The sequence below is a fragment of the Hyperolius riggenbachi genome, chromosome 5 (assembly GCF_040937935.1).
Source record: "Hyperolius riggenbachi isolate aHypRig1 chromosome 5, aHypRig1.pri, whole genome shotgun sequence".
Taxonomy (NCBI): Eukaryota; Metazoa; Chordata; class Amphibia; order Anura; family Hyperoliidae; genus Hyperolius; species Hyperolius riggenbachi.
Genome location: NC_090650.1, coordinates 104,202,998 through 104,225,673, shown reverse-complemented (window position 1 = coordinate 104,225,673; position 22,676 = coordinate 104,202,998). Strand labels below are relative to the sequence as shown.

The window sequence follows — 22,676 nt, the reverse complement described above, 5'->3', positions numbered from 1 at the left end:
GTGCATTGAGGTGTCCCTATACCAAAAGTGTGCTCTAGGTTCTTAACGTGTGGTACACGTACTCCAGGGGGTACTTCTGATGGTTTCAGGGACAGGGGGTACTCAGGTTTGATATACTTAATCATGAATAACAAATGTAGAGTTTTAGAAAATGATAAATCTTATTTAAACAACACCAAATTAGTATTTTAGATAATTAAAAGCAATAGTAAATGCTTGAAAATTGTTTAGAAGCAATTATCATGTACTACGATTAAATATTTATTTGTCAAGGGGTACTTGTCATAATGTTTTCTATGCCAGGGGGTACTTGGTGAGTACAGGGTTTTAAAAGGAGTACATACCAATAAAATGTTGAGAAACACTACTCTAGGTTTCAGCAGACAGAATTAGCTTTTGACCTTATTTACCTTGATAAAGAAATCCTGAATGATCTCAAAATGTTGGCTTCATGGTGTATGTCTAAAAAACACTACATCATCCAATAACAAGGTGCCGGTTGTTTTTACTTGTTTGTAGAGGAGGGGGGGCGACATCATCCACCCCATCCTGGCACGACACTAATGTAGTGACTATATCACAATGTGTGCGGGATATGCTTTCCTATAGTATCTTCTGAGAATCTAGTGTGTGCATAGCGCACCCTGATGCCCCCTGGTGCTTCGGCCAGTGATCAACCGAGCATCAGCCGAGAGCATTGTTCCCTGTACTCATGCAGTGTGGTGCACACTGCTCTGTTGGCCTCCCTTGCTCCTCCCCTACTCTTGCATAGCAACGGAATGTGTTGCTAACTTGCAGGCTAGCAACATGTCTATGCAGCCTTGGCCCTGCAATGTTGCCCAAGGGGAAAAGTGCTGATCCCTGCTGGGCGACATGCTTTGTGTGTATGAGGCTTTACATTTTAAAGAGAAACTTTAACCCAGGATTGAACTTTGTCCCAATCTGTATCCAATTGGCCCTTTTTCCCACAAGAAATCTTTACCTTTTCTCGAAACAAATCACCAGGGAGTCTGTATGGCTGATAAAGTGGTGAAACCCCTCCCGCTGTGTGATGTCAGTGCCATGTCCCTGACAGTTTCTTGCCGGTGAGCCTTGTTGCATTGTGGAAAATAACAGCTGTTTCCAGGTGCCAAGCAAGCAATACCTTGCTCTGTGCATAGAACTCGCAATAGCGAGCATTCCGTACAGGTGACGCAGCAGGACTAAAGATGTAGCCACCTGTGATAAATTTCAGGCTGTAGTTTTTACATTGGGCGTTATTACTGTGTCAGCAGTGATTTTCTTGTGTAAGGATAAATCATAATGACTAAATATGGACGTAAGAAAGTCTGCTTGCACCTCATGAGGTTATTCAATGTCGGAGCTCTGATGTCTCATGTTTTGTGGAACTTGTAAATATTAAATACTTGCTTTCTTTTAAAGGTGCAGCTTCAGCACGTGCAGAAAACACTATACGTAGACTTGTAAATGAATGTAAGCTGCCCTTTTTACCAACTCCAATGGGTAAAGGTGTTGTACCGGATAGCCATCCCTTTTGCGTTGGAGCTGCAAGATCTGTGTATGTATCCCTAAATCTGAACTGGTGTTTTTTTGTTTTTGGTTTGTTTTTGAGTATGCTAAAGAATACAGCCACTACAAATGATTAAAGTTAGGTTACCACTGCTGCAATTATGGTCCGATTCACCGCCCATGAATTCAGATGTGTTTTGGTAGCCTATTGAAGTCAACACGGAGCATACGAATTTGTGGGCTGGGCAAAATCTGACGCCATGTAGCATAATCTGGCATCACTTGTCCGAATCTCATAGCCGTGTATAGCACAGTTAGAGGAATTTGGCTGTGAGGCGCTTCACAGCTGTGTCGGCATCATGTCTCGCAAGACGCATGACAGGCAGAGTGGAAACGTAGCCTAAGGCTTCTTTCACACTTACCACATTTCCTTGCGTCACGGTACTCTCCCCCAACAATGCAGCTCATTGCAAAGTAAATCTATGGCGGTGCAGTGGAGGTAGAGAAATCGACGCAAGGCTGCCACAAACTCTGCAGTGCGTTGTTGTGTGATCCGCGCCTACCTCGCGGATTATGCAGCAATGCAAGTCTGCGGAGCAGGGTAATATGCAAGGGGAAAATGGTGCGGTGTGATTTCCCAGCCCTGCAAAGTGCACTGCACCATGAGTAAAAGTAGCCTAAAAGGTATTGTTGGGGGGGGGGGGGGGGGGCAGGGATTTTAGTAGCCCATAAAAGAACTCTGTACCTATAATTGTTTTTTTGCAATTGGTGACTGAATGAAAAAAACACTGAGAAATTTGGGGGACAAATAATAACCCTATTAGATTGTCTTCCACTAATACTGTAAACAGTTCATGTATAAAATGTTGGAGAAGGACAGACAGGAAGTCAATTGAATTAGGTTTTAATCAAAAGTGTAACACGACTTTCACTGAAAAACAAACAATTTATTTGAAATCAACTTTATACATTGCATATATATTAGGAAATATTACTATTTTCATACCTACCTATAATTTGATCTGTGTGTCTTTTTTTTTTTTTATCTCCTTACCCATAGATATAAGGTGGCCATAAATCACCACTAATCCCCCCCTTTCCCCGTGCAGGGTGCAGTGTTGAAGACATCTGGCCTCCTGTGTCACTGTGAGCATCTGTGCCACGTGATACCGGTGCGTGTAGTGACATTGCTGCGTACACTGGTGTCATGTGGTACATGTGACTCCGGAGGAGGCTAGTATTAATGCTGACATGTCAGGTGAGCCTTCAGCACTGAACGGGGGGGGGGGGGGTTGTTACATATACACTTAGGGAGACACCGTCTGGATGTCCTCTTTGGGCAGGTGCACACTACAAGAGATTATAAAAGCTCTTGCTAATGCAATGCTGTAGGGGATTTTTACAAAATCACATTGCTCCCGCAGGGCTGTGGAGTCTGTCGGAGCAATTTTGGGTGCCTGGAGTCGGAGTCGGGAAAAAATGCACCGACTTCGACTCCGACTCCTAATGAATTTGTAACTGTAATTAAAATAGAAAATATAATAAAATGCTCTATTTCTCAGATAATAGTCATTAAAAATAATGTATATATACAGTATATATACAGTAATAGCTGTGCTCAGTCCACAAAAATTGAAATAAACCAATCAAAATTAGTTACTTGTGCTGTTTCAATAAAGCAGTCCCCGTATTTTTAAAGTCAGATATACATATCTGATTGTGACTGTATATATGATGTGTACACAGGAATCTCTTATATATACTAAATAACATCTATGCTGTAAGAATAAAGCCTGATGTGTAACTGTGTCACTAATAGAGATGGTCAATGAGATGGAAATAATTCTGCATTGATGCTGGTTTATGCAAATGTATGCACTCTCTTTGCTCATGAAATCAAATAATTTGATATGTTGTTAAAATTTGGTTTGGTGACTACAAATTAAAGGGTACCGGAGATGGATAAAAAGAAAAGTGTTATGCATACCTGGGGCTTCTTCCAGACCCCTTCAGGCTAATCAGTCCCTCGCTGTCCACCTCCACCAACTGGATCTTCTGCTATGAGTCCTGGTAATTCAGCCAGTCAGCACAGTCTGGCTACGTGCCGCATCCACAGCCAGGAGCGTTTTGCACCTGCGCAATAGTGCTGCGCGGGTGTAGTATGCTCCCGGCGGCGGAGTGTGTGCATGCGCACTAGACCAGACTGGCTCAAGTACCTGGACTCATAGCAGAAGATCCAGGTGGCGGAGGAGGACAACGAGGGACTGATTATCCTGAAGGCGGCTGGAGGAAGCCCCAGGTATGTATAAAACTTTAATTTCATCTGTCTCAGGTTTACTTTGTTACACAGTAGTACTATACTCTACATATGCACTCCCCACAGAGCTGCATGGAATCCACTGAGAATGTTGTGCACATTGAACAGAGAGGTGTTGTCTGTCACCCATAAACCTTGTTCAGATTGTGCATGAAGAATGTGTAATAGAGGAAGAATCTCCTCATTCCCCTGCAGAGTACCTGCACATCATTCTTACATGTACCCACACTTGCATTGCCTAGGGCATGATAGATGTTCTTTGTTCTGGTTTGTACCTTTTACAAGTACTCTTACCAAGGACTAGTTTTAGTTTAAGGCTTCTTGCACACCAAGACGTTGTGTTAGGTGCCACGTTAAGGTCGCATAACGTGCACCTAACACAACGTATGGTGCTGCAAGAGCCGACGGTAGAGTGAGCCGCGTTAGGCGGCTCGATTCCTATAATGTCTCCCAGAGTGGCGCTGATTGGCCAGCGGGACCACGTGATGCGGAGCGAGATACTCCGCATCACGTGGTCCCGCCGGCCAATCAGCTGCCGCCAGTGCAGTGAATATTAAGTAGCCATGTGCGCGGCTACTGTAGCTGGCTCTCCCCGCCTCCTCTCCGCCCCCCACTGCGCATGTGCAAACAGTCTAACGCGGCTATAGCCGCTCCAACGCCGTAGCATGCTGCACTTTGCACCGAACGTGCAGCATTACATGTAACGCAACGTGGGCTGTGTGAACAGCCCACTTGTGTTACATTGCTGTGCGTTGGGGGAGCGTTACAGGCGCACTAACGTGCGCCTGTAACGTCTTGGTGTGTAAGCAGCCTTAAGGGAATAAATATGGCAGTCTTCTCACTTCAGTTGTCTTGTAAAATTCCTAAGCGTTGGCAGTTAAGAGACGAATTTCACGTTACATACTGTTAAGCAACAAAATTGTAATATGCAAATTAGAGGAGTCTGAGTCGAGGAGTCGGGGGAATCCTAAACTGAGGAGTCGGAGTCGGTGGATTTTTGGACCGACTCCACAGCCCTGTGTGAACACACACATTACCAAGAGCTTTTAAAATCACAAAGGCCTTATCACAAAGCTTAGAAAAGCTCTTGTAGTGTGCACCAGTCAGAATAACGAACACTGTGACCTAGATTTTCCATCATTCCCAATTGACTCTTTTGACTGATTTTGTCCAAAAGATCGATCAGGTGGCTGTGTTATTGATTTTCATCCGATATATTTATTGGATCGAAAGGTTAATTGTCCCACAAAATCAAATTATATATGGGCACGCTTAGAGAGGGAAGATGTAACTGGGTTTGGTTGCACATGAGCTACCCTACAGCTATGACCAGAGCTGCCTGTGTGGCTGAGCCAGTGATATGCAGACGATCAAATAAGCAGGAGCAGATATCTGCAAACAGCAACTGTTGAAAGAAATGTAATCTAGCAGGTCTAGAGAATCCTAGATTGAGCCCAGAGTGAGCTGGAAAATTAATTTAATATGACATATCACAAACGGGTGTATGTGTGAATGATATGCATCAATCATCCACAATATTGAACGCACAGGGGACTGTACAGTGGGTTATTTCATTACAATGGCATATGTCGAGTGTTCCACTCCATTGTGTCAGGCATCACTTTGAAAACAATCCCAAGTATTGGTACACTTATATTTTATAGAAATGTGAGTATATCGTTTAACCACTTGAGGACCACAGTGGAAAATCCCCATAAAGACCAGGCTAATTTTTGTGAAAATGGCCACTACAGCTTTAAGGCCAAGCTGCAGGGCCACACAACACAGCACACAAGTTATTCCCCCGTCCTTTTCTCCCCACCAACAGAGATTTCTGTTGGTGGGGTCAGATCACCCCCTGGATGTTTATTTGTTTGTTAATTTTGCATCAAGTGGTTGTTTTTTTTAAAATAAATTTTGCTATTTTTTTTATTTCTATATATTTCCCCCTCCCTCCCCCTGCTGGCCAATCCATGTGATCAGCTGTCATAGGCTGAAGCCTATGACAGCCGATCATCACCGACAGTCAGGAGGGGACAGCTGTGTCACACGGCTGTCCCCAGTACAGCGCTGCTGCTGATCGCAGCGCTGTACATGTAAATAGACGGCGATCACGCCGTCTAACAGTCTCCCGGCGGGGCGGAGCTCCGCCCCCCGAGAAGGAGATGCGCGCTCGCGCACCCTGCGCGCAATCTCCTTCAGTAGCCGGCTCCAGGACCTGACGCCAATTGGCATTAGGTGGACCTGGGGCTGCCGCCGTGGCCACGCCCGTTGGTGTGGAGCGGTCCTAGGATAATGGATATCCAAATATTAAGTGTGTGGAGTTTCATTTTGCATTACAGGCATTTGTGGAGAACGCAGCAGAATTTGTATTCAACTACATGGTAAATGGGAATCATCAGTATTTTTCTGTGAGGTTTGCAGATGAAGTCAAAACTTGTTGGGGTTACAATCCTTTCTATGTCTGTTTTAACTAAAGATGTCCTATTTTAATCTATGGAAGTGTAGGAAGTCTAGAGATTAGCAGCCCAGGAAACACAGCAACAGAAAGTACAGTGTAGGGATTAAAAAGCACGGAGCATGAAAAATATTTTTTTACTGCTTTTGTTATACTTTTAGTTACTGCAGTGCATTACCCTAAAGTTTATTATTTCACCAGTTGTGTATTACTGTATAGTTGTTTCACCTGGATTTTCTGTTTCTTCCACACAGTGCATTGCTGCATGCTGACGTTATACTGCTGCTTGGTGCCAGGCTCAATTGGATGTTGCACTTTGGACTTCCTCCAAGGTTTCGACCAGATGTTAAGATTATTCAGGTCAGATAAAAGTTGAACTTGTCAAAGGAAGTGAAGGCATAATTGCTCCAAATGGAATATAAATGTTTATAAAACATAATGAAATGAATATTTGACTAACGATGGAGTGTTATATTACTGGCACTTTTTCTATATGATCTATGGTGATTAATCCTGCAGTTTTTACTGGGCTTTCCGATTTCCACTTCACTGAAGGGAGCACATTTTATCCTGACAGGTCCTTTTGTGAACAGATAACTGTTAAAGGACCACTATCGTGAAATATAGTCTATAAGAAAATGAAACTAAAAATGACTGTAATATAAGGGACCAATGGAGGGACCAATATGTTTTGGATAACCATTGATGTGAGGGCCCTGTACTCATGCATACCCCATGGTCTGGCAATTAAAGCTATTGAGTATCATCTTAACCTCCTGGGCGATAATCCCGAGCTGAGGTCCGGGAAAGCCGCCGCGGAGGATTTCTCAGGCCCTGGTGGGCCGATTTGCATATTTTTTTTCTGTTACATGCAGCTAGCACTTTGCTAGCTGCGTGTACACGGGATTTCCTGTTTGCTCTAATCGCCGGAGGCGATCGGAAGGGGTGGGGGGATGCCGCTGCACAGCGGCTATCATGTAGCTAGCGCTAGACTAGCTACATGATTAAAAAAAAAAAAAGTGCTGTGCCGCCTCCCTGGCGATTTTATTGTATCGCCCAGGAGGTTAAAAAATACTCGACCTATCCTGAGGACCTTCAGTCTTTCATCCGTCTGGCCGTCAAGTACCTCCTGACCCGCAATTATTTCATGTTCGATGGCAGCTTCCACCTCCAGAGGTGTGGTGCCTTCATGAGGGCTAAGTTTTCTCCGTCCCTAGCCAACCTCTATATGGGGTGGTGGGAGGAGTGCCACATCTTTGGAGGTGGGAGCTGCCTTCTGGGGGATGTTGCGTGGTACGGAAAGTACATTGACGACCTTCTTCTGGTATGGAGAGATACCCCTGAGAGAATCCCTATGCTTATGAGTTACCTCAACACTAATTCTTTCAATTTGCAACTTAATTCCAGTTGGAGGGAGAGTTCCATAGACTTCTTGGATGTTACCTTGACGGGGGATCCCATTCGAGGGAGAGTTTGTACAAGAACCTATCGTAAACCATGTGGTGGAAACACCACTCTCCAAGCCACGAGTCCCTGTGGGTGAGTTCACTCGGGCACGCTGTAATTGCTCGGAGGCGGCCTGGCTCAGGGAGGAATTCGATAAAGTAGAAGGTAGACTACGTGAAAGGGGCTACCCCGGTTGGATGATTAAGGCCCCGTTCACACTTCTGTTTTGGCACGTAAACGGACCGGATCCTGATCGGATCAGGACCTGATCCTGATCAGAACCGTACGGTTCCGATCCAGATCCGGTCCGTTTGTATCAGGCATGCATCAGGCTGCCATCCGGATCCGTGGGCAAAAAATAGTGAAAAATAAATAAATAATGTTGGGGTCAGCAGAAGGTGCATCTGGTGCACCTGTAGAATCAGGTTCCTCCGCTGTAGGCCTCACCTCCACCTCCGACATTCTGCCAAACAGCTCCAGCACGTCTGTCACTGCTGCTCCACTCCAGACATGCTTGGCCCATGTGTCCCCATCTGAAATGGCCGCTTGGATACGCATAGGAAGTGGGGTAGAACGTCAGGTTTTTGTAGGCAGTGTGTTCTGTACCTTCCGTTTCCCATTGGTTTCTGTGTTCCGGATGGTGCTGTCAGGCTCAGGTCCGGCTCCGGTCCGGGTGCGTGGGCCGGAGATCTGGACCCAAAAAAACCGCGCATGTTGGAAAAGTGTCCGGAGTCCGGATCCGGTCCGGCTCTGTACTGTACGGAACAGACACGTGTGAACGTCCGCATAGACTTTGCATTGCTATGCGGAACGTATGTTCCGTTTGTACAGTATACGGTCCGGATCAGATCAGGAAAATCCGGACAGGGAACGCTAATGTGAACCGGGACTTAAAGGGGCAAATTTAGGGCTAACTCTAAAAGCAGAGAGCAGCTGTTGGCACCAACTGGTAACACGAATACAGATGGTGGTAAACCAATGTTTGTCACAACATATAGCGTTGAATTCACTAGAATTGTCTCTATTCTAAAGAAATACCTCCCTATTTTGGAGGGAGATGAGGATTTACGCGGTATCCTACAGCAAGGGGTGCGCTTTGCGAGCTCGAACCCTATTTCCCAGTCTCTATGAGTCAGAGACCAGGTCATCAACTTGGCTGAATCTGTTGGGCTCTTGCGGATGTGGGGTGAGGACATGTCACTATTGTAGTGTACACACTAGAACACGGGTGGCTACGTCCTCTTTGAACGGACATAGGTTTCCCATTAAACAATTTATTAATTGTGGGTCACCTAATGTAGTATATTTAATCACCTGCAGCGAGTGTGCCCTACAGTATGTGGGGTGCAGCACAAGACCTTTACGTGCTAGAATAAGTGAGCAATATAGAGGCCCAGGGTGGCTTAGCACTAACATCTCTAATGTGGCGATCCATTTTCACCAGGTGCACCAAGGTGACATGTCCTCCTTCTCTTTTTATGGTCTGGAAAAGGTCCTTCCAGGGAAAAGGGGAGGAGATTTAGTGAAACGGCTTCTGAGTCGTGAGGCCCTCTGGATTTTTAGATTGGGTACGAGACTCCCCCAAGGTTTAAATTCCTGCTGGGATCTGGCTCTAGCAACATAGAGTGGGGCCTATTTCATTGCCTTGGATTGTATGTGCTTTCTGTCCTGTTTTGTTTTGCCGCTGCTCTTATGTTTTTTAACGTTTCTATATATTATCAGACGCATTTGGATGTGTCAGAATTTCTATTCTATTGTTATGTATATTCAACATATTACGCAGCGCTGGACATTAGTTTAGGTTACAGACAATATTTAGGGGTGACATACAGAAAAATGGCAATACATGAATACAAGAAAGACCAGATCATGCAGCACAGTATGAGTACAAGGTAATGCTTAATCACTGAAGGGGAGCATGGAGATTAGGCAAGTTAGGTTCACTCAGATTCATAACATGGGTGCACAGTAATGGAGGTGCATGATCAGGTAGGACACAAAAGGAGGAGGACCCTGTCCAAAGGCTTACAATCTAGAGGATCTAGAGAATAGAAAGTAGCAGGAAGGGTAAGGGTTAATAGTTGAAAAATAAATCACTTCTGCTGTTTAGATTAACATGGTGTGCTGTTTAGATTAGACATCTGCATCTGATGCTCTTACTACTGAACTTCTGGGGCAATTTATTGCCTGCCATGGGGGAGCACTTTATTTATAATTTTGATACAAGAAAAGATTCCCCTCTAATTGAGCTTATAGTCGTTGGACCATCCCAACATATACAGCTCCCACGAGCACAGTAATAACTGTCATCTGCTTTCCTAAATTACAGAGTACCCAGCAAGCTCATGGTGAACCAGAACTCCTAGGAGTGTGTAAGGAGCTACAATGCACCAAAATGCCCTCTTACTAAAATGCTATGGACAACAAAAGTTTGCTTCTTAAAACAGAAAGTGTTTGCAATTATTCAGGTTGGAGTGAGCTCTGAGATACCCCATAGAGCCACATTAATCCATGCCACGATGAGGATCAACCAATCCGAAACAGTCTGTATGCATGTTGGATTATTGTGGCTCTGTATATTTAACAAGCTGACACACCATGGTGTTCCAGCGGATCTGGAGGTGTGTTTAGCTTTCAGGGACAACAATGGATTATTTGCATATTCAGCAGTGATGCACTGGGAGACATCTCAGAGCTCACTCCAACCTAAATAACTGCAAATAGTTTCTGTTTTAATTAGGCAAACTTCTGCTATCCTGAAGAGATACAGAAACATCATAGCAGCTGAAGGACCCCTCTCCAGTTTCAGACAGGCATAGCAGAGGACAGCCTCTGGTGTGCCTGTCTGAAACTGAAGAGCTGTCCTTCAGCTACGATGTTTCAGCAGATGACAGTTACTACTTAAAGCAGATGACAGTTACTACTGTGCTTGTGGGAGCTGTATACTGACGGAGCTGCGACAAACAGCTGCAGGGAGAGCTGCGGCAAGGGACATGCTGGGAGCTTGGGGCTGGAGGAAGCCCCCAGTAAGTAGCACTTATTTTATTAATTTTTCCCCTGATGACTCATTTAAGTATTAGTCATTTTTAGTTTCATTTTTTTATACATACTGTATATATTTTTATATATTTCGCAATAGTGGTCCTTTAACCTCTGAACTCCGAAAAGATATGATAAAATTTTTCCCCAAAAAAAGTGAAACGTGTACTCCTTTTTGTGAGCTGCTGTAGATATTTTTTCCTTTCAATGGAATAGTTTTCCTTCCTGTGTAAACTCTGGAATGCTTGCACTTCAGTTTACATTTTATACATTTTATTGCAAACCCTGACACTAACAAGCTAATGGAGAATCAGTTGGTGTTATGTGTTCAAACACTCATAGTTACACAGTTACATAGTTATTTGGGTTGAAAAAAGACATACGTCCACCGAGTTCAACCTGTACAAAGTACAACACCAGCCTGCTCCCTCACATATCCCTGTTGATCCAGATGAAGGCGAAAAACCCTTACAAAGCATGGTCCAATTAGCCCCAAAAGGGGAAAAAAATCCTTCCCGACTCCAAATGGCAATCAGATAAAATCCTTGGAGCAACTCCAAATGTTGCTACTAAAATGTAGTTACCTTCATGCAATATATTTACTATGCTGATCTTCTTGCTGTAAGCCTCTTGCCAGGCTTTCAGTATGAAGTTTTATCTGGAGTTATTTCATAATAGAATTACTATATAATTTTTAACTTGTCTTGTTCTGTTCTGCTTCTGACAGGTTGACATTTGTGCGGAGGAGCTTGGCAATAACGTTACACCTGTAGCAAGTCTCCTGGGTGACATTAATGCAGTGACTCAGCAGGTAAGTGAGCTGATGTGTCTGTGATGACTATTGCTACTTCTACTGGGTTTCAAAGCCATTACTGGTGATTCAGAAATATCATTATTATAGTTCTCAGCACACTCACGTTTCTGCCCCCTATTTGTATCAATGAGTTACAAGAATAGGAACCCTATTTGAGTGTGTGCACTGTGCAGTAAATTTTGTAAACGGCTACAGCGGGTCTAGTCACTTGTTGCTCGATATTTCCAACAATAGGATCAGCAAAATGTCTTAACATGATTTCCCAGTTTCCCTTGTCAGATGGGCCGTATGTTTTTTATTTAGTTTACAACACAAGGATGAGATTTTGTAGAGATGTGTGCACACTAGAAGTTTATAAATAAGATGCAAATAATTCTGGGGGTTATCACCAAACAGGATAGAGATGCCCTCAAATGACAGAGCAAACGTGTGCAACGGAACCGTCCCATGTACTACCGGGACAAACTTGAAATTCCACCAAAAGAGGTCCGGCACCACTTCATTAAAACGTCGATTTTATTGATGAGTCATGAAATCAGTAATATTGCAGAGGGCAGCAGAGCATTGCCGCAGTGTAGCTACGACCCGCCATTTCAGGTCCTCACCCTTGTTCACGCCATTAAAGACAGTTTAAACAGTGGATATGTGTTTGACTTTTCTCTGGGGTTAAAGCAATTTACAACCTGATGGAGCTGCTCAGCCATGTCCCGTATATTGACACATAGGCATTTTAACAGCAATAACATTTTTATAGCGCTTTTCTCCCTGGGGACTCAAAGCGCTGTGACCCTGCATTATGCAGTCTCAAAGGCTCGGGAAAAGAGGTGAGTTTTTAGCCTTTTTTTAAAGCTGTCTAGAGAAGGAGCCTCTCGTACTGATTGTGGAAGTGAGTTCCACAGAGTAGGGGCTGCATAGGAAAAGGCCCGGGCACCAGATGTTAAGTGTGTCCTGGGAATAACCAGATTCATCTTGTTTTACTTAACCTATGAAGGTGTGGTCACCACCCGCAAAACACGTTCTCTTTTTTTGTCTATGTAAACATAGTATCTTGTTGTGCTTGTCTTGGTTCCTGCAGGTAAGATCCCTTTTCAACTATTTTAATAGCTATTTGGTCACCACATAGCCACCTAGTGTTTTCTCAGGAATAATTTAATAATTATCCACATAGTATACATTTGTAATGTGCTATGAGATGCCTTGGGTGCTAAAAATGGTGCTTGGTTCACTTGAAGATGGTCGCTCTCCAAGGTACAAGTCGTGGTGAATGGAGTTTTTAGTGAACCTGAGGTGAGAGTGATATGGAGGCTTTACTATTTATTTTCTTTTAAACAGTGCCAGTTGCCTGGCAGTCCTACTGATCTTCTGGAATCAGCTTTTAAAGCTGCAGAGCCCTGAATTGTAAAAAAAATAGCCTGGTAACTGGTGGAGGGTGAGCCTATGGTCCTCAAGTGATTAAAGACCAGACGTTATACTTTTTGAGTAACCGTTGGAAAATGATCTAGCATTCAATCTAGCACTTAGCATAATTGGTTATAGAAGTAGGCATCTGTAAGACAGGCAGGAGTTGAACTAGCTTAACCTTACAACATATTACTGCTTTACACCATGGCAAAAAAATACTAAATTGCCTTTTTTTCCCCTTAAATCTGAAAGCTCTTAGATCAGCTGAGCTCCTGGAAGTACCCGTCCTATACAGAATGGTGGAACAACCTCAAGATGAAGAGAAAAGCTAATGAAGGAAACACAAAGGTGAGAAGTCATCCAAGCTTAAGCTACTAGAAATCATGTTATTTTATATTTTTACCTTAGCACTAATGCAAGAAGAAGAAAAATCTGTGGAGAGAATTTTTTTTTATTACCAATAATGCTCAGTCAAGCTCTGACATCTCCATTGCCAAACAATCAATACTTGTCACTTCTTCAAGGTCCTGCAACAGAAAACAAAATTACAATCCCTTTAGCTCATCTTTAGCTTCCTCCTCATACTACCTTGAGGATTCAAAAGAGATTTCTCTCCTTCCTGCCTTCCTATTGATTGGATTTGCAATAATTTTGTCTCCCAAATGAAATAACTTATTCAGAAATCTGGTAAACCGCGTTTATAGCATGTACAAACCGCCAAATATTTGAATTGAAGTTAACTAAAATCCTTACAGCAGTAGTCATTTCCTGTGTTGGTTTAAGAAAATGTGAGTTTTATGATTTCTTTCTATACGCAGGCTTTGGCATCGCAGACAACTTTACCGATGAACTACTATACTGTCTTTCACCATGTGAAGCAAGCGTTGCCTAATGACTGTATTATTGTGAGTGAGGGAGCAAATACAATGGACATTGGACGCACAGTGCTTCAAAACTCACTGCCACGGCACAGGTGAGGATTCTGTACTGACACTGGAGAATCAAATATCCTCCCTCTTCTGCTCAGCTGTCTTGCTTACAGTAAGTAGGGAATAAGTAAACACTGCCTTGAAACCTCTACCAGTACATTGAAAGACAGGTGATCTGGTCGATAGCACTCATGCATTGCAGTGTCAGGGTCTATGGTTCAAATTTGAACCAGGACACTGTTTGCATAGAGTTTGTATGTTTTCCCTTTGTTTTGTGAGGGTTTCCTCCCACAATCCAAAAAAATACATATGTTAACTGGTTTGTTCCTAAATTGGCCTTAGTCTATATAAGACAATGATGGCTATTCAGCAGTTAACCTGCAGATAGCTTCCATGTAATGTAGCCAAAGAGCGTTCCTATATTCAGATCCCTATTGTTCCATAAAAGTCACTCATGGATCTTGCAGCTGTTTACAATCCTTCTGTGCGAGCCTTCATAAGGTCATTCATGGATCTATCAGCTGTTAGATATCCCTCTTTGCAGGCTCCGGCCGGTAGCCTCGCAATTTAATCCCCTCTCCAGGCACTCTAAAGCCGTTTCATGTGCGGCGTGTAGTAGTTGAGGAAGATAGCCGTCAGCTATCGAAACATGTCGATCTAGAGGGGTTCCTGGCATGTTAACAGTTGTTCCCACTAACTATAGCACTTTGCGCAATCCACAGCTTGTCTGTACAGGCCTAGAGAGCGGCGACTGTGTTGAGGCGCAAGGTGGAACTCAGGAACTCCGTGGGAAGTGACGTCACTCCCAGCTAGCCACCTGCCCAGAAGCCGTATGCCCGAGGCGGATCAAGCCTCCGCAATACTGCGGGAACTACACAGGCAGATGCCGCACAGGAAACGGCTTTAGTGCGCCTAGAGAGGGGATTGAATTGCAAGGCTACTGGCCGGAGCTCGCATAGAGGGATTTCTAACAGCTGATACATCCGTGAGTGACCTTATGGAGGCCCGCACAGAAGGATTGTAAACAGCTGCAAGATCCATGAGTGACTTTTATGAAACAATAGGGATCTGAATATAGGAATGCTCTTTGGCTACATTACATGGAGGCTATCTGCAGGTTAACTGCTGAATAATAATTTGAACTGCAGCACTTTATGAAGTATGCAAAAACTGTTAGCATTGAGAACTTTCTTAGTTTTTGAGGGCTCAGGTGGCCCCATTGCAAGAGTGTTGTATGATGTTTGTATGTATGTGACCGGGAAAGGTATAGCCCACACATCTATATCTTAAGCGAGAGGAGACTATATCCTATATATTGAGTGCATTGGATGAAGATTGTGTGTGATACAATTGGATACTATTTCTATATGCTACATTTTATATCTTGTGACAACTGAAGATAGAAAGATGATTTAATGTCCATGTTGGACTATATTCTACCTGGGTCACATAGTTTTATATTTTAATCTTTAATAAAGAAGTCCATTAATCTGTACACCGGCGCCATCCTCTAAAAGTTTTTTTCTGCTTAGCTTGGTAATTGATGGGGGTTAAGGGGTACCCCGGATCGTGAGGAATAGGCAGCGAGAAGTAACAGTAATTTAGCTACAATAATAGCAGCGCCCTTCAACAACTATCTTTTGCCTGGATAAGACTATGACCATGGCAGTGATTATTGTGAGCATCTATGAGGGACAGTTAGTGCCAAAACAATATACATACTCACTGCACTGCTAAAGAGATCAGCACTATATAAATAAAAAATAATAATATGGTGAGTAAAACCAGGACAAATAGCTAGCTATTTACCTCGGGATGTTAGCAGAATGTAGGAATTTATGCTGAAGCATTGGTCCTCCCGTGAAGAAAATTAAATCCATTCTTGAGGTCACATCATTTTTTAAAGGCCTTTTGTCTGCTATCCAGTCATGTTTGATGTTTTTCCTATAGATTAGATGCTGGGACCTTCGGCACGATGGGAGTTGGCCTGGGATTTGCCATAGCAGCTGCTGCAGTCGTTAAAGCTGAAAGTCCAGAAAAGCGTGTGGTCTGTGTGGAGGGTGACAGCGCGTTTGGTTTCTCTGGCATGGAAGTTGAAACAATCTGCCGGTAAGAATTTCTCACAAAAAAAAGTTCTGTAAGGAGCTGACTTGATATACCGGTACTTAGTAACTGATCTGCCACTGCTTGCTGGCTTAGGAGCCTACAATGTTGTCCATGCAAATACCAAACTGCTTGGTTTGATTATTTGCATAAGACCAGCAATATTGAAATGCCCATAGTGGAGCCAGGTGGTAAGCTGCTAAAACAATGTACATATTGCTTTGCGGAAGAGCTACCTGCACGTAATCTGGAGGCATCCTAGTTGTCGATACTGTAATAAACACAGCCCATAAGAAGCAGAGGGTTAGCATGCCAGTCAAAGCAATCTAATAAGGTCATGCTGTTGCAACTTTATTGAAAAACTAATTTTATTTAAAAGAACTCCCCCCCCCCCCCCCCACACACACACACAAAAATCTAATCACACTAAAAACCGCTGATGCACATTTATTTATACAAAATACCTTCACCATTACTGGTTGATGGAAGCCTAGGAAACTCCAGTCCTGAAATCATAATTTGCTTGTTCCAGAACATCCCTTGAAACAAACAGATCTGGTCATTGATGTGGCTTCTTTTATACCGCGATTCAGATTTCCGATTCCAATTTTAACTGGATACTAGCAATACAAGAAGAAAAACACAGAAAAAACACGCATGCAGGACTTTTAATTGTATAAACAGTTGAAATCGCATAAAAATCGGAATCCATGTAGCGTTAAATAGTCCTGAGCCTATATGTACAATAGAGTATTGTTGAGAATGCTTTATCTGATAAAGTGCCATAGCATTTTATCAGATAAAGCATTCTCAACAATACTCTATTGTACATACAGGCTCAGGGCTATTTAACGCTACATGGATTCCGATTTGTATGCGATTTCAACTGTTTATACAATTAAACAAAAAAAAGTCCTGCATGTGTGTTTTTTCTGTGCAGTCTCTGTTAAAAGTTATTTGTAGATGGCTTCAGCAGTCTTCAAGGAACCGCAGCATCAGTCTAAAATGTTATAGCTGAGCAAGTCCTTTTGTGACTTTATATGAACTGAGATAAAATGATGTTAAAAATCAGTTGATCTACAAAGCGACAGTCAAGTAAGGATACCTGGCCGTACTCCCCCTACCACAGCTGAGGTGCACTCACGATCAAGCCGCCAGAGCACTTGGTGGCAGCACAATCTCTGTATTTCACAAGGATCCGCGCACTCAAAAAAATATGTTGCAAAAATTATAGCTCTTTTAATGAAAAAACAAAATCCCACAAAACGTTTTTTTCATTGAAAGAGCTATAATTTGTGCAACATGTTTATTGAGTGCGCTGATCTACAAAAGCGACGTTATCTTAAAAAAAGACAAACATTGTGTAAGACTTCCTCTACTCGCATGGAAATAGCCTTTGACGTCAGTCTTCTAGAACAGCGTTTCTCAACATTATTTTGTTATGTACCCATAAAAGTCTGTGCTTGCCATATACCCCCTCATTCAGACAAGATTATGTCAAATCATGTTTATAAATTATTACCAAGCATTCACTATTTATTTTAATTGGTTAAAATACTAGTTTGGTCTTGTTCAAATAAGCTTTATCATTTTCCAAAAACTCAAATTGTTATACATAATAAACTATGTCAAGCCAAGTACTCCCTGGACAAATCAGAAGTAGCCTCTGGAGTTCACCTACCACACGATGAACAGAATACATCAGACATTACTCAGTCCACACCTGTCTACTTTTCAGCATACATAACTTATTATAAAGCAGAAATGTCAAGAACAGAGCATTCATTGTGTTTGTTTGTGCCCTGTGTAGGTATAACCTTCCAATTATTATCATTGTGGTGAACAATAATGGAATTTACAATGGGTTGGATGAAAATACTTGGAATGCAATGCTACAGGCTGGTGATCCAACTTCAGTGTAAGTATTAAACTGCTGCTGCTGCTGCTGCTGCTGCTGCTGCTGCTGTATGGGCCGTATGCTGTCTTGCATGGGATTTTGATGCTTGTGTGTGGCTGAACCCATGGAGAAGAATGGAGAATAACCTGTATTAGCAGAATATCACCAAGAATCTCAATGTAGTATCCACCAAGGTCCCCTCATATATCCAGATATTAGGATTTCCGTTTCTATGAAAGAATATGACTTCAAAGGAAACATAAAGTATATTTTTTTTTTTTTTTAAAGTTGATTTTTACTTATCTGGTCTTTTGCTGTCCTTCCGATCTGTGCCCTTCTGCCACTGTCAGCCCACGTAAAGTTGCGCATGTGTGGCCCTGAAAGCTGAACTGGAAGAGGATAGTCGGAGGAGGCTCTCTCACTGCCAAAATGTCTCACCAAATTTACATGAAAGACTCACACAACTATATATTTTACACCACGCATATCTAACCCCATCCAGGATACATACATTTAAAGGGATACTTAAGTAAAAAAAATGATTTTTACTCACCTGGGGCATCCCTCAGCCCCCTGAAAGCTGTATGGTGCCCTCGCAGCCTCGCTCCGATCCTCCTATCCCCGCCGGAGGCTACTTCCGGGTTCGGCGACAGCCGCCGACAGGCTGGGAACGCGACTGATTCTCCGTGTTCCCAGCCGCTATATCACCCTCTATGCTGATATAGCGTATATGTTATACGCTATAGCAGCATAGAGGGTGATATAGCGGCTGGGAACGCGGAAAATCAGTCGCGTTCCCAGCCTGTCGGCGGTTGTCGCCGAACCCGGAAGTAGCTGCCGGCGGGGATAGGAGGATCGGAGCGAGGCTGCGAGGGCACCATACAGCTTTCAGGGGGCTGAGGGATGCCCCAGGTGAGTAAAAATCTTTTTTTTTTTACTTAAGTATCCCTTTAATAGAGCAGTCCCTGATCTGTGCCCTAAATGCCAAGCCTTGACCCCCCTACCCCCTCATTTATCCACCTACTTTGGGAATGCCTGCCCATTAGCGAGTTTTGGCAGAAGATTGTGAGACTCCTTCACAACAAGATGGGTTGCCCAGTGTCAGATGACTTGACACAATGCATTCTGGGAGGGTTTACAGGCAATAACATGCAGGTAGACTAAAAAAAAACCCTTATTTGCAGCAAGACAGGAAATTGCGTTGAAGTGGCTAAGCCCTAATGTGCCAACCAGGGTGGAATGGATCAGAAGGATAGATAAGGATCTACCTTATAAAAAATTAACATTTGCGAATAGAAATATACCGTCTAAGTTAAATAAAATATGGGATAGATGGAGTGAACAATAAGCATGGCTCAAAGATAAGAAACATACCTCGATGTTGCAATTACCAGTCAAACGATACAGACAGGGCAGGGCCGGATTACCGACCAGGCAACAAAAGCAGTCGCTTGGGGCCCCATTCAGAGTCAAAGGGGCCCCATCAGCACATAAACCAGCCCTTGCCATCCTGTCAACGGTGGCTGGATGGTATAATGGTTAAAGGGACTCTGAGCAGTGCAGTAACTATGGAAAGATGCATATCATTTTAAAGCTCTCTTTCTCCTCTTTCCAGTGATATATAAACGGCTGCTCTATGCCTTTTAGTTTTTGATATTTTCGCGATCGAAATCACGGCCACAGGACGACTTTTCTCCAAAGTCAGCGGTGGCTGGATGGTATAATGGTTAAAGGGACTCTGAGCAGTGCAGTAACTATGGAAAGATGCATATCATTTTAAAGCTCTCTTTCTCCTCTTTCCAATGATATATAAACGGCTGCTCTATGCCTTTTAGTTTTTGATATTTTCGCGATCGAAATCGCGGCCACAGGACGACTTTTCTCCAAAGTCAGCGGTGGCTGGATGGTATAATGGTTAAACGGACTCTGAGCAGTGCAGTAACTATGGAAAGATGCATATCATTTTAAAGCTCTTTTTCTCCTATTTCCAATGATATATAAACGGCTTCTCTATGCCTTTTAGTTTTCGATATTTTTGCGATCGAAATCATGGCCACAGGACGACTTTTCTCCAAAGTTGGCAGCTCGATTCAGCACAATGCAATGAAATATAAGGAACCCAGGGGGATATAATTACAAACATCATGCTGGTAGGTGTGAGGATGTAATTAATTAGTTGTGGGTATGCTTAAAGGCATATCCACAGGCACTGCTTGGAGTCCCTTTAAGGGCTCTGCCGCTGACACAGGAGACCAGGGTTCGAATCTCAGCTCTGCCTGTTCAGTAAGCCAGCACCTATTCAGTAGGAGACCGTAGGCAAGTCTCTCTAACACTGCTACTGCCTATAGGGCGCGTCCTAGTGGCTGCAGCTCTGGCGCTTTGAGTCCACCAGGAGAAAAGCGCGATATAAATGTTATTTGTCTTGTCTTGTCAAATGATGCCGTGCGCTGCTGATTGTCTTCAGAGCCAGGCTCTCCTCCTAGGTCCCCCTCCTGCTACTGTGCGCTCTGCCGCTGCCCACTCCTCCCTCCCTTCCCACAGAGAACCACAGCTGCAGCAAGAATGATAGCAGCAGATGGAAAACGCTCACTCACCTATCCATGATCCAAGCGATAGAGATCCCGTCATCTAAAACCCATCTGTCTCTTCTACAGTGCAGCCGCTCGCTCTGAACTTCCTGATTCTCAGATCAGACAGGAAGTAGGAAGTAGTAATAGTAGTAGTAACAGAGCGGCAGCACTCTAGAGGAGACAGATGGGCTCCGGATGACGGTACCTCTATTGCTTGGATCGCAATAGGTGAATGTGATTCATCTGGTGCTGTCATTCTCCCCCACTGCGGCTGCCTTCTTTGCTGGACTATCGTATTCACTGGGATGGAGGCTGCATGGTGGCTGTCTAGTTTGGGAGGAAATTGGTTGTTCGGTGGTGGGAGTGGTTATGTAATTCTGTCTGTGGAACGGCTTCCGGTTTGGCGGTGTCCAGAGCTTTCTGCTATTGCCAGGCTGGAGATGCAGGGGGAAAGTGCTGCTGCTGTGATATCTGGCGCCCTCTTCACAGGGGTGCCCCAGCCCCTGAGTGCAAATGTCCCAGCCATTCATCTCTCACTCTGCATTTTGCCGCTGCTATTCCCTGCATTGTGCACCCACAGAGGAAAGCGTGCTGTTGCCCATAGCAACCAGTAGCTCGGCTGCCCGGTGTGTGCGGCATATTGCTGTGCAGCTGCATCTTCTGATTCTATTACGACATGATGGGGGGGCCCAAATCAGTTACTTTGCTTAGGGCCCCATTTAGCCTTAATCCGGCTCTGAGACAGGGTGCTATTAAAACTTGTGCAGATATGACACTTCCAACTAAGAAACACTAACTGATAGTTTACATTAGGTTCTTCTGAGACATTTATTGATCACAGTAGCGGAACAGTCGCTGATATCACTCCAAGTGGAGTCGTGCCCTACATTCACCACGTCTGATAAGAATCTATCCTGTGTAAAGTGGCCCCCAATTCCCCCACTGTTGCCAAGAGATCCTGTGTAATCTCGGCTGAGCGCAGGCCAGGTGCAATGTTCTCTACTTTACCACTCCTGCTCCATCACACACCATCCCTCCATCACACGTACACATTGCTAGCTCTGTACAGTACTTGGCCCTGAAATTTCGCCTGAGGTATTGAGTCCTGATGCCTGTGGGCGACTGTTCTTGAGTGCATGTTCGCACTTTAAGTCTATACAGAGATGTAAGGATTTTTCTATTCAGTCTAAGGCAGCTTTGACACCATGATTTCTGGCTGAATTTTTCTAAAATTTTTTTTTTTCGTATTTGTAATTCTGTATTTTGTGATTTGTCAGTTCAAAATCTTAAAAAAATGAAAACTGCACAGTGCAGAAAATGCATGGAGCACATACCTTTACCTATAGGTTTATTTTAAAATTTCAGTTGAGTTCCTTTAACCTCTTAACGCCCCTCCAATAACTGGTTAAAAATGGCAGCTCGTTTGTGCTCGGGCGCTGGCATTTCAGCAGAATGTAAACACTTAGGGCTCTTTCACACCAGAGCCCTTTTTCAGCGTTTTAACGCAAACTCTATACTTTGCGTTAACCAAGGTAAAAGGAAAGTCCATAGACTTTCATTCTACATTTCACACCCGACGCTGCGTTTCGATGCGTTGCGGTACGACGCATCCTGTCGCATTTCATCGTCGGGAATCGGCGTTTCCCCGTCGGGTTAATTGATACTACCGCCGCTACTCAGCGTCGCACCGCAGATTCCCGACGACAGCCGCAGGCTAGTAAAACTTGTTAGATGTGAAACAGGCCTAAAGGTCCAAAAGGACCAGCCCTATAGGTACTAAAACAAAAGACAGTACTCTTTATTGTAATATTGTAAAATACTTAAAACAGAGAAGTGAAAGTATAATCTACGCCTCTGGATGCAACATATATAAAGCTGTGTTGGTACACACCGTTATTGCAACAGGTTAGGTGAACAGGGTGTCTTTGCTGATCCCCATCCACTCTCAAATGTCAGCCAGAGTGGGGTGTAGCTATCCCTGGCAGGCCCTGTAACAATGCAGTAGACTGAAAAACAAAGGTGGGGAATGCTGATTGTGATTCCAGCAACCCAGTCTGTATATAGGAGTCATGAACACAAAAACATAGATGGGGAGGGGGAAGGACTCTATATACAACTAAATGAGTGCTATACACATATATACAGTTCTACTATAGTTTTAAAACCCTTGTTTTTCAGTCTACTGCATTGTTA

At 43.6% G+C, this 22,676-nt stretch overlaps 1 protein-coding gene across 1 annotated transcript in view; it reads left to right on the top strand.

Annotated features, from left to right (window-relative positions):
* The window catches only part of HACL1 (2-hydroxyacyl-CoA lyase 1), an 80,561-nt gene that overhangs the window by 36,887 nt on the left and 20,998 nt on the right, over positions 1 to 22,676 (top strand). Inside the window, exons 9-15 of the mRNA XM_068236086.1 lie at positions 1,423 to 1,558; positions 6,539 to 6,644; positions 11,497 to 11,580; positions 13,237 to 13,332; positions 13,803 to 13,957; positions 15,864 to 16,022; positions 17,827 to 17,934. Of these exons, the coding sequence (XP_068092187.1) occupies positions 1,423 to 1,558; positions 6,539 to 6,644; positions 11,497 to 11,580; positions 13,237 to 13,332; positions 13,803 to 13,957; positions 15,864 to 16,022; positions 17,827 to 17,934 (844 nt within the window). The remainder of the gene's footprint in view (positions 1 to 1,422; positions 1,559 to 6,538; positions 6,645 to 11,496; positions 11,581 to 13,236; positions 13,333 to 13,802; positions 13,958 to 15,863; positions 16,023 to 17,826; positions 17,935 to 22,676) is intronic.